The 12,670-nt window shown below is 37.1% G+C and overlaps 1 protein-coding gene across 3 annotated transcripts in view; it reads left to right on the top strand.

Annotated features, from left to right (window-relative positions):
• Positions 1-12,670, top strand: part of Vps13a (vacuolar protein sorting 13 homolog A) — a 242,970-nt gene that overhangs the window by 87,064 nt on the left and 143,236 nt on the right. For all 3 annotated transcript variants that reach the window (XM_008833348.3, XM_008833350.3, XM_017798222.2), the window contains exons 32-33: positions 5,484-5,651; positions 8,474-8,778. In XM_008833348.3, coding sequence (XP_008831570.1) covers positions 5,484-5,651; positions 8,474-8,778 — 473 coding nt within the window. The remainder of the gene's footprint in view (positions 1-5,483; positions 5,652-8,473; positions 8,779-12,670) is intronic.

Below are 12,670 nucleotides of genomic sequence, written 5' to 3'. Positions count from 1 at the left end.
CTATTTCCTTATTAGTAAATCTAAGATTATGATTTCTTATAAGTAAATAATGCTCCTGAAACAAAGTGGTTTGGGGAGAGGATGTAGCTAATAAATTAAAGTCATCTTTTTCTATGTTTGTTCCCTTCTTCAAATACCTTAAATCTCATATTTCAGATCCTGATACCAGAAGGTGGGAAATTTTTTTAATATTTTATTTTTATTATTTATTTATTTATTTGTTTGTTTTTATGTGTATGAGTATACTGCCTACGTGTATGTGAGTGCACCCATGTTGTGCAGTGCCCGCAGACATCAGAGGAGGGCATCAGATCCTCTGGAACTGGAGTTATGGATGGTCGTTAGCTTCCATATGGGTGCTGGGATTTGAACCTGGGTCCTCTGTAAGAGCAGACAGTGCTCTTAACGGCTAAGCCATCTCTCCAGCCTGTGGTGTGAAATTTTTTTCAAGCATATTGTCATAGGTGCTAGCTAACCAATGTATATAGCTGTTACAATATTGAAGGAAAGTTCTTTGAAGTAGATGATTAGATATTTTATTGCTGGCTGTAAAACCATAAGTTTCTGGATTAAGTACTTGTAAGTAGTTGGGCAGGTAATTCTTGAATAATAAGGCATTTAAGTAGGATAGTATACTGAAGGGAGTAAAGAGAGTATCAAAATAAAAGATCAGAGAAACCTGAAGTACTTCTTGAGTCAGAAAGTAAGCATTGAGAATTTGGCAGGAAGAAAGAAAATAATATTCATGGGCTGGAGAGATGGCTCAGTGGTTAAGAACACTGGTTGTTCTTGCAGAAGACCTGGGTTCGAATCCCAGCACCCACATGGCAGCAAACAACTGTCCATAACTCCAGTTCCAGGGGATCTAACAGCCTCTTCTGTCCTTCTCAGGCATTTCACAACACGGGTGTACTTACCTACATGCAAGCAATACATGCATACACATAAAATAAAAATAATAAATAAAAAATAATTTAAAAAAAGAAAATATTCATGACTGGACCTAGCCTATTACCATCTGTATTGATAAAATCATCAACTGATTTTTATGTGGGAAACAACAACAAAAATGCTTGTTTATATTTTTTCTAAAGGCTGATTTAGCATAAGAATCTCAAAACCTTGTTTTCATCCCTATAATTTTAATTTTAAAATATGTACAAGATTAAAGTACAGTTTCTGGAAAGCTGCCGGTTGAAGTCCCTTTCTCCTGTCTCTTGCCCCTCTTCATTTCCCTTTTCCTTGTCTTTCACCTCGGTGCTCAGGTTCTGTTGCTTTTGTCGTAAGCTCTTCATTGGCTCAGCCATCTTCTCATCTTCTTAATCTTTTCAGCCAGTCTGTCTTTTAACTTGAGAGTTAAAACTTTATTGTGATTGAAAGTTATTCACTAATTTCTCCCTTTTTCATAATAGAGATTTTTCTGGTTTCTTAAGCCTCATTTGATCATCTGTTTCTTCTAGTGAGATTTATTCTTTCCTCGACTTTTATAATTTTTTGCATATTTCTTCATCCTGTGTGTTAGGTGACTTCTGCAGTGATGGCTTAGTGGTCTGAATTACTTTATGTTTATCATGGAGATCTTTACTTCAGGTTTAAAGGCTTACTTTACTGGATATAGCTATCTTGGTTTGCAGTTATTTTTCTTTCAGGACTTGTTCTATATCCCTGTTGTCCTGGTATTTAGGGTTTCTGCAGAGAGATATGCTTGATATTCTGATAAGATTTTGTCTTTCAGCTTTCAATAATCTTTTTTTGTTCTGTGTTAATTGGTGCATTTGCTCATACAGGTTTTTTTTTTCCCAGTAGAAGTCTTTAATTTTTTTAAACATATTAATTCCCCAGTTTTTAGTTCCAACATTGTGTTAATTAGGCAAGACAAGACTGGTTCTGTTGATCCTTCCTTACTTGTTGCTTTTCCCCCTGTTTTATTGAGTATCTCATATTTATTGACTTGTCAGGTATCATTCATTGGGTAATAGAGACTATAGAGAATGAGGGAATTAGTACTTATATCTGGAGGTAGATAAGCTGTTCTTTTCTGACACTAGTTTGAAAGTTTGAGTCAATCTAGTGGATGACTGAGATTTAGATAGTACCCTTTCATTTTTCTGTTCTTTTCTTTCCTTTTCTTTGTTTTTGAGACAGTCTCAAACTACATAGTCCAGCCAGGTATAGAACTCACCATGTAGTATTAGCTAGCCCCAACTCATGACAATTCTCCTTCATTAGCTTGCTGAGTGCTGGGATTGTAGGTGTGAGTAACCCCACCCAGCTTTTTAGATTTTCTTTCTTAATATGATTCTTTTTCATTACACTATTGCTTCACATCCCTTCAGTTGTATGTTGTGCTTACAGTGGAGGTTGGATAAGTGCAGTTCTGTTCCCTCTACTGTTACAACCCACAAAATTGCCTTTCTGCACTCTTGCCTCTTTCCTTAATATTGCATGGTACTATTGCTTGTTCTTGATGCTTCTAACTTTTATGGTGACTATTTGGGGTAGGGGAAGAAGAGGAAGGACATTATTTTTCTTGTTATTGTGACATAGGGTCAGATAGGAAGAACAGGAACAACTTTAGGAAGGGGAGGTTTATTTTGGTTCACATTCAGGGGTTGCCAACATTCCATTACAGTGGGCAGGGTGTGGTGGCAGCCTTCCATATCTGTGGTAAAAGGGTCCTTAGGCTGCTTGCTCACATCTCCATGATTCAGGAAGCAGAGAAAGGGGAATGCTGGTGCCCAACTGGCTTTCTAATTTTTCCCTCTTTTTCAGTCTAGGATCCTGACCCACAGGGTACCATACACATTTGGGGTGATCTCCCCCCACTTAATTCTTTCTGGAACCAACTTCATAGACACACCTGAAGTTGTGCTTCACATTTCCTTTTTCACATTTTCTTTTTTAAATTTACTTGTTTATTGGGTGTCTATGTGTGTTTGGGTGGTGGGGAGGGTTGACGCAGAAATAGTACTTGCCACAGCACCCATGTAGAGGCCTGAAGACAACTTTCAGAGTAGTTTCTTACCGTACTGTGTGTTCTGAGAATCAAACTCAGTTTGACAGGCCATCTTGCCAGGCCTGTCTTAGGCATTTCTTAAGCAATCAAGTTGACAGTCAAAATGAAACATCACAGGAGGTTTTGGCAGTTAGTTATTCTGTCTGTTTTCGTTCCTGGCCTGCTTTCTCTAGGTGTCAAGAATGGGACATTCTTGATTATTTGTCCCTCCTGCCAATGGCTTCTGATACATTTGATGGCTCCTATGTGAGACTGAATGCCTTACCTGGTCCCACAGTAAGAGGAACTCTCACAGTCTGTTCCAAGGAAGGTTTCTTATTATTCTCTTGTCTTTATCTCTGAGATTTTACATTTTTACTTAGTCTCTTAGTTCAACAAGATTTATTGTTCTTCATTTTGCTCTGAGAATAGATAATTCTGGTGGTGGATTGTGTCTTTTTTGAAGTGAAATTGCCTTCTCTTTTCCAGGACCAAGCAATGCTAGTTTCCCACTCTCGCCTTTAGTTCTTCCGTACTTCGAAGAGAGGCCAGTGAAATACCTGAACTGATACTGTGCTTGTGTTTCCCAGAACTTTGGGTCTCATATTAGTCTCAGTCACCCTTTAGCTGAATTACCTTTCCTGGCTTATATACGTACCGGACATCTCTGCTTCTTGGTCTGTATCATAAGTAAGCTATTATTTGTCTGTTTCTCTCTTTGAAGGCTCTTGATTTTTTTTAGACTTTAGGGTGCTTTATCATCTTCTTATTTCATGTTTCTAATGAGTCAAAGAAAAGTTATAGTAGTTTATTTGCTTTTTTTCTTGTTTTTAAGGCTTCAAATGGGCTTCTCTCTAGCCTGTTTCTCACAGGCAGGAGTGAATGTGTAGACTTGATTTCACATCTTGTTCTTGAACTTTCAAAAGTCTCTCATATCTGCCTTCTTAGGCTTTATTGGTTCTGTGTTTGAAATTGACTTGCTTCTTGGTGGTTTTTCAGCTCTTTACCTTGCCTCTAGAATTTAGGAAAGTTAAGAAATCTCCAAATATGTTAGTAAGTACCTTGCCCATATCCCAAAATCTTAATAATAATAATAATAAATATAAATTATATCATCTCTTGTCTCTTACATTTTTTCCAAGGTTTGATCATTTATTTGTTACTCTTAAAGATTCTTATTATACTAGACTCAGACTTAAAAGTAGAAACTCTAAGGAAGACAGCCTGCATCTCTTTGCAATCTGTCTTTGGTGGTTTTCTCTGACTTCCTTCATTTTCTTGTCCAAAAGTTTAGCGTATTTCACAGCCTCCTTAGTTTTCTTGGTTTGTTCATTCAGAGCAGTTTGTCAGTGTTTGTGTTGTAGGGCACATTGTCTAACAGATGTTGGATCTTCAGTGTTCTAGTCCTGGTCTTCTTACCTTCGTTGTTTAAGGGCTTTCTGACAACATATTGTCAGACATCATCTTCTCTACAGAAATTGAAAGCTTGTGAATTCTACTAGCTCTTTTGGGTCCTAACCTCTTAGGTTAATCTGTCAGTCCAGGAATGTCCTTCTCTTCTTTTTTTACAGTAACCAAGTTGAGAATACTCAGACTGACATCCATAATGTATCCCTGAACAGAACTGTACTTTATCTTTCCAGTGCTCCTTGGTCTATAACAAGGATGCCCCTTACTCAGCAGCAAGTGCACGCTAACATTGCTCAAGACACCCTGCTTCATGTGATGCAAAGCCCTTTGTTGTTTCCACCGTTGGTTCAGACCACATAACCCGTTCACTCTCCACTCAGAGCAGCAGCAGCAGCTTCTGTGGCCATGTTTTTCTCATATAGACAGTACAGAGTTTGTCTTCATTATCCATTCAGTGAGTAACTGACAGCCAGTGGCTGGGAAGGACAGATTGAGTTTCATTCTACTCAGCCAACCGCCCAGGAGGTACCTGTATTTTTATTGTTGGTGTAGACCTTGAAATTTTATTATAGCAGTTCTTTGTTAGCAATTAAGATGATTCTTAACAAGCTAATAAAGAATGAGAAGTATAAAAATAGGAAGGGGGATTTCTTTGAAGAATCTGGAAAAAGATTGATTGAAATTCCTTAAAAGAAGTGAGACACTGATTTCAGTAAGTAGTGTTTTTCTAGCTTTTGAAAGTTAGTAAAGACGTACATTTATATGATGACTCCCAGTATAGAAGCAAAATATTTATATTTTATCCTGTTCTCCGTTTAAAAGAAATGTGGGTCAGGCAGACCGACTTACTTAACTGCATGACCACCACCAATTTGAAAAAACAAAACAAAACCAGAAACCAAAAGAACAGAAACCCCTGTGGAGTAGGTTCCAACACAACAGGTGAAATTGTTGCCTCATTTGTTCTGCCTCACATACCCGGAAGGTTTTCTAAATATGTGTGCATGTATTGTTATCGTTTTGCTTCATTTTATTTTTTTCCTGTGGTTGTAACAATTGAGATTTTTCTCTCATTTAGGCTGTTTATATCACTGGAAAAGAAGTTTTCAGCTTCAAAATGATTTCTTATGTGGATGCAACTGCTGGCTCTGTATACATGGATATGAATGTGGTTGACATTCAAGTTAATTTAACTGTTGGTTGCATTGAAGTAGTGTTTGTCACAAAATTTCTGTATTCCATATTGGTAAGTATTTTCAAATATAAAAATGGCTATATGTTAAGCATAGATGAAGAATAACAAGAATCCTTACTTGATATACATACTTTTAAAAAAGTTGTTAAGTAATTTTTAAGAAGGGCTCAGTGGCATAATGTTTTAAGCAGTTGAAGAGTAAATTAAAGACCCCACACCCATAAGTACATGGGCAGCACAAATTGGACTTGGTGTATTTTTTTTTTTTTAAAGACATGATTTGGAAGGGGGTAGGGGGTAGATCTGGGAAGAGTTAAGAGGAAGAGCAAAGGTATTCGAATATGATCAAAATATGTCATATGCGTGTATGAAATTATCAAGGAATTAATAATATATTTTAAAAATAAATACTTATTCTTTTCCATGTGTTATACAAAAAGACTATGAAAAAATTACGTGATAACTTTAGTTTACAAGGTTACATCAAGTTGAAACTCTTAGGTAGCACCACAGGGCTTCACATCCCTAAGAACCAAGGTTCATGCTGAACCAGGACTCACATCCACTCTGCCTAGCTACTCATAACTGGCCCATTTTATCTCCGTTGGTCTGCCCAAGGCCTAAGCCCCCTGCTCCTGCTGCCAAAGAGCTCTTGACTAGCCTGGTAAGTCAGATCCCACACACTGGGTCATGATCCCCGTGCTTTGGGTCCTCCTTGCCCAGGTTTCCTCTCCTCCAGGGCCCACATCCACTCTGCCTAGTCAGAACCCTCCTACTTGAGTCCCATCATCCTGCCTTCAGTCTAAGCCCCCCTTCACCCTGCTGGAGCGCTCCAGTTGGACTAGCCTGCCTGGAACCATCCCATGTCTCCAAAAAAAACATCAAGTGAGAGCCTGAAGCACACACCAACTAACTATTCATTCCTGATCAGAAAGCAACCAAGCTACATCAACAATAAAAACAGAACCAACTTCAGCTTAGCAATGGCAGACCAGAATTCCATTTCAGACACACACCCAACAAAAAGTCCATATGTCCAAGTAGGAATGCAAAAACTCAAATGATATGTAAAGCCAAAATATGTTCCCATCAAATTCCACCAGTCCTACAGAAGTGTTCTACAATGAGAACTACCCCGAGGAACCCCAGGGCACAGAATTTAAAGGAACAGTCATAAACATGATCAAAGAATTCAAGAACTTTAAAGAACACACAAATATGTCGAAGAACTCGAAGAGGATAGGAATAAGCTCCTGATTGAAGCTCAAGAAAATACAGATATGTGGATGAATGAAATGACAAAGAAAATTCAGGATTTGAAAAAAGCACAGGAATGGAATATGCAGGAACTATGGGACACCAAGACCAAATGTATGTATCATAGGTGTAGAGGGAGCAGAGAATCTCAGGTCAGTGGTATCAACCAGGTCATCAACAGGATTATAGAAGAAAATTTCCCTAAATTAAGGAAAGTCATGCCCATGCAGATACACCAAGCACAGAACACCAAATCGAACCAGAACAGAAACTCCCCACGGCATATCATAGTAAAAACACCAAATGTGTGGAACAAAGAGATGGCACTGAAAACTGCAAGAGAAAAACAAGTTACTTATAGAGGAAAACCCTACATAGAACCATATAAACACATAAATTCCTTCCTCCCCTGTAAATATTTCCATACTTGGCCTATTTGTTGTATTATAGTCTCAGATCAGAGACAGCATTGTGAAAGAACAATGCCAGAGAATAGAGTGTGTGTTTGTGTGCATGAAAGTGTGTATTCTAGGTTCACGTGTGTTACAGCATGAATGTGGATGTCAGATTACCTGTAGGAGTTAGTTCTCTCCTACATGGGTCATTGAACTCACGTTGCCAGGATTGGCAGCAGGCAGGTGCCTTTACTAATTGAGCCAACTTCCTCTCCTTGAATGTTCTTAAACATTTTATCAGGGATGGAGAGATGGCTCAGTGATTAAAAGCACTGGTTTGTCTTGCAGAGGACCTGTGTTCAGTTCTCAGCACCCACACGGAGACTAAACTGTAACCCCAGTTTAAGGGGATCTGATGCCCTCTTCTGGCCCCTGAGGGCATTGCTTAGCATTGATGATTATACACATAAAACAAAAATAAATAAGAAAAATTTTATTTTAAAAGAAACATTTGCCAGGCGTGGTGGTGCACACCTTTAATCCCAGCACTCGGGAGGCAGAGGCAGGCGGATCTCTGTGAGTTCAAGGCCAGCCTGGTCTACATAGTGAGTTCCAGGCCATCTGGGGCCACAGGGAAACCCTGTCTCAAAAAGACCAAAAAAAAAAGAAACATTTAATAGATTTTAAATCCTGCCAGTATAAGTGAACTGTGTCAGCCTTGTGTGGGAAAGTGATTAGGTATTAGAGAAAGTACAGAATGAGATAAATAATACCCTTAAAATTTTCTAGTGTCCTTAGTTTGTTTTTGTGACTATATTTTAAAAAAAATTTTATTTTGTGTGTATGAGTGTATTGCCTGCATGTATATAAGTGCACCCGTGTCATGCAGTGCCTGTGGAGAGCAGAAGAGAGAGTTGGATTCTCCTAGAACTGGAGCTTCAGATGGTTGTTAGATACCATGTGGGTGCTAGGAATCAAACTTGAGTCTCCTGTAAGAACAGCCACTGTTCTTAACCTCCGAGCCATCTCTCCAGCTCTCTGTGACTAGATTTTTATTTTATCACTATTTTTTATTTAATTTTTCAGCAGGAAATTAAGATTTAATACAGACAGACTAAATAAATAATGCTTGATTTTTATCAAGGAAGTTTTTCTCTATGGAAGTAAAATTATAATCATTAATATATTTAATAAGTTTTATGAATTCTGTCATCATTATAGGCTTTTATTGATAATTTTCAAGCAGCTAAAAATGCCTTGGCTGAAGCAACTGTTCAGGCAGCAGGAATGGCAGCTACTGGTGTGAAAGAACTGGCTCGAAGGAGTCTCAGGCTGGCCTTGGATGTTAACATCAAAGCTCCAGTTGTGATCATCCCACAATCTCCAGAGTCTCAAAATGTTTTTGTTGCTGATTTTGGATTAATTACAATGAAAAATACTTTTGTTATGGTAACAGAAACCCAGAATAATCTCCCACCTGTTATTGATTTGATAACAATAAAGCTGAGTGAAATGAGACTGTACAGGTAAGCTTTCCACAATTGTATTTGTGTAAAAATTCCAGTCTTTTTACATTAAAGGAATTTATATCTTGAGAATTCTCTTTATAGTGTGATTTTATTTTGCTATAACTGTACTTGGTGATTTTTCTCTATGTATTTTCTAGTCAGATCAATTATGGCCTTTAAAAAAATCTGGAAATATTTGAAAACTGCGCTTTAGATAATGAAGAAAACTGTAAAATTTTCTGAAGAAGTATATTTGTATATTTTAATAGTAGTTTATAAACTGTAAGGCTGTAGAAGAAATCTAGAAATTTAATGTAATTTATTTATTCACTTTACAACAGTATCACCTAACCAGTTCTGTTAGTTTTGAATATTTTTGAAGTAACTTTATTGAGAAATAATTGACCTACAATAAACTTGTACTTTCTTATATTATTTTTATTTTATGTGTATTGCCTGCATGTATGTGAATGCACCCGTGTCGTGCAGTGCTGTGGAGGTCAGAAGAGGGCTTTGGATTCCCCTGGAACTGGAGTTACAGACAGTTGTTAGCTCCCATGTGGGTGCTGGGAATTGAGCCTGGGTCCTCTGCAAGAGCAGTCAGTGCTCTTAACTGCTGAGCCACCTCTCCAGCCCCACAAATTTGTACTTAATGACATAAGTTGTTCAGAACATTCCCTTTTTAGCCATTAGTATTTATAATACTGTTATTTGTTACATACACCTTTTCGCTGAACAGTCTGAATAGAGCTTAATTTCAATTCTATTAAGGCTTATGCTTTTGATTGTTTTCTCTTTCATTGTTTTCTACGTAATATTTCCTTCTAACTGTATGTTCTGTTTTGCTCTTTTTTATGTTTCTTTAGGTGATAGTTAAGATTATTGATTTATTTTCTAATGTAAGGTATAGTAAATTTTGAGTCCCACCCCATCTTTATTGGTAAGATACTCCTGGAGTTTCTTGGCTTTGTCCTGGCTTTTTACTGTTTGTAAATCATCTCAAACAATAGTAAACTGAGGCAGTCATGGGGTTTAGCCCCCAACAGCACCCCCATGTTTGTAGAATCACTGTCAACCCTTCAATAGTCTGTGTCTTGAAAATTGTTTTAAATGTATTTTGTGGATTTAATTTTTCTTTTGGAGGGAGATGTTTCAGGTGGGAAAGTGAATCCGGTTCATTTTTTTATTTTCAGAGGTGTGAACAAGTGCACTAGTAAACAGTCTTCATAAGGGATCAATAAGTAGTGCCTACTTTTTAAAAAGAATTTTTGTGTAATGTGTATGAGTGTCTCACCTGCATGTATGTAAGTATGCTGTGTGTGCAGACCTGTAGAGGCCAGCAGAGCCATCGTTTCAGCCCCCAATAGTGCCTACCTTATTGAGTTGTTGTGGTGCATAGTATTTAGTGAGCTGATTCTTGAAAATAGATTTTGGAAGAATCAATGTGAAATAGGTCAAGTGAGACAAAACTGAGGTTAGAAAAAATATGGTAAATGTTCCTATAATTCACTTAAGAATTACAGTTATGGAGCAGGCTCAGTTGTTCAGTGCACTGGCTGTTCTGGCAGAGACCCTGGGTTTGGCTCCAGCACCCACATGGTGGTTATCAGCCATCTGTAACTCCAGTTCCAGGGGATCTGATAGCCTCTATTGCCACTGCACACATGTGGTGCATTTACATAATGTAGTAAAAACAGTCAGACACACAAAATAAAAAATAGAAAATTACAAAACTGTAATTTACTTAGTCATTTGTAGGTAAATGAAGTAGGTAATCAGTTATAGGAAATTAAAAATAGAATCAATACCAGTTTATTATTACTATCATCATTATTTTGAGACAAGGCCTCACTGTGTAGCTCTGGGTGTCCTGGTACTCACTGTGGAGACCACCCTGGCCCCAAACTTAAAGATTCACCTGTTTGTGTCTCCAGAGTGCTAGGACTAAAGGCATGAGCTGCTACGCCCAACAGTAGTAACTTATTATTGAGTGAATATGAGAATTAGAGCAGAAGGGAAATGAAAATTCTCTTCAGATTGCACACTTATAAAACTCTGTACTTGGTAATACAGTTCACTGAGATAAGAAAGAACAGTGGAGTAATATGAAAAGAGTATAGTGGTTATACTTATTTCTCTAAGGTATAAGATAACTTGGCAATTAATATACAACTCCTAGACGGAGAGATCTACATGACAGATACAGTCCGGATATATGGAATCTTGTTTAGAATTCTAAATTTGAGAATTTAATAGTATTTGACTGGCCCTTGAAGTTGTCAGAAACAGTAACATCAAATAAAAGATTTTAGATTAAGCCATGTGTGGAAAATGATGAGGAGGGCCGTTATTTAAGGAATTGCTGTAACAGGTAACCTCAAAAGAGACTTAAAAGTGGTCTGGCAGAGGGCCAGTGAGATGACTCAGCAGAGAGGTACTTGCCAACTGAGCCTCACTACCTGAATTTGATTCTTGGGCTCTACATAGTGGAAGGACAGAACTGTCTCCCACAAGTTGGCCTCTGACCTCTACAAGTATGCTGTGGCACTTGTGTGCACCCCCTAGCCCCAAACAAATGTAATTTTTAAAACTGCTTAAAATGAGCCTAGTAGAGAGAAAGAAAACTAGGAGACAGTATTGAGGCTCTCCTGTTGTTGTTGTTGTTGTTGTTGTTGTTGTTGTTGTTGTTAATATACTCAAGTTGTTATTCCTGTGGCACTTAACTATTTTATATTGGTAATTCAGTAGCTTCCATTTGAAGCAATACTAAATGTTTGACAAGCTGGTGTCCCTAAAGGTATGGGAACTGGATTATAATTGCTGACAATCATGTTGAAGGATAATGAGATGGAAGAAATTAAAGAGGGACTGATTGATATTATAGATGAATATAGAGCTATTAATAGATTGGAGATTTCAATTTCAAAAGATAAATACTAGTTTTTGATGGATGTAGCATAAATATGAAGTTATGGTAGAGTGGGAAACCACCCATCCCTACAAATTAAAGGAATTAGTTCTCTTACTCTGAGATAGGTAGAGCTTTGTGGGAAAATGGCCTCTGTTTTATAGAACCCCATGAAAGGCACATTTCATTTGAGATATGATATGAATGATACATTTAGAGAAGAATGTAGAATAATTTGTTCAACCAAATCTCGGAATTTCAGAAATTCAGGGAAATTTATATGTGAGACTGCTTTTTTTTTTTTTTAATTTTTGTTAGTTTTTAGTTTTTTGAGACAGTATCATGCTATGTAATAGCCCAGGCTAGGCTTGAATTCATGTCAGTCCTCCTGCCTGAACCTCCTAAGAACTGAGATTATAAGTATACACCACCATCCCCAACCACACTTCAGCCTTAATAATCAGCCTGTAGGTATACAGAAAGAGCTGTAAGCTTTAGGTGGTTCATTAACCTGGAGACTTTAATCAGTTCATAAAGTTCAAGTTTATAGTATTTTGTTTCATTTAAAGAAATGGTAGATGTAGTTTATGTGTTAGATCTGCATTACAAATAGATTGCTTTTATATCAGTTCACAAGTATCTGTAGAAAATTAAATTAGAATAGTTGTTTGCTTTATCTCCAAAATGATTAAGTATTATTTATAATGAATATAAAAATTGATGCTCTCTTTTGAGTATCCAATATTCACTACTAACATTATGGTTTGTTTGTTTCAGTTCAAAGTGAAATAAAATATTTGCTGTATATTCAACTTGTTATAATTATATTGTATGTTTTGTGTTAAAAGTTCCCTTAGTAATATGTCACAATGTTTCCTTTTTCATACTTAAAATTTTTATTTTGTTATGATAAAATTTTATTTATTCAATAAACTTATAGGTGGTTCAACCTAGATATCTCAATATTCAGCTTACTGGACTCAAAATTACTCTCATGATGTC

The sequence above is a fragment of the Nannospalax galili genome, unplaced genomic scaffold (genome assembly GCF_000622305.1).
Source record: "Nannospalax galili isolate Female #2095 unplaced genomic scaffold, S.galili_v1.0 scaffold1296, whole genome shotgun sequence".
Taxonomy (NCBI): Eukaryota; Metazoa; Chordata; class Mammalia; order Rodentia; family Spalacidae; genus Nannospalax; species Nannospalax galili.
The sequence above is the reverse complement of the archived record's forward strand: the minus strand, read 5'-3'. Positions and strand labels throughout refer to the sequence as shown.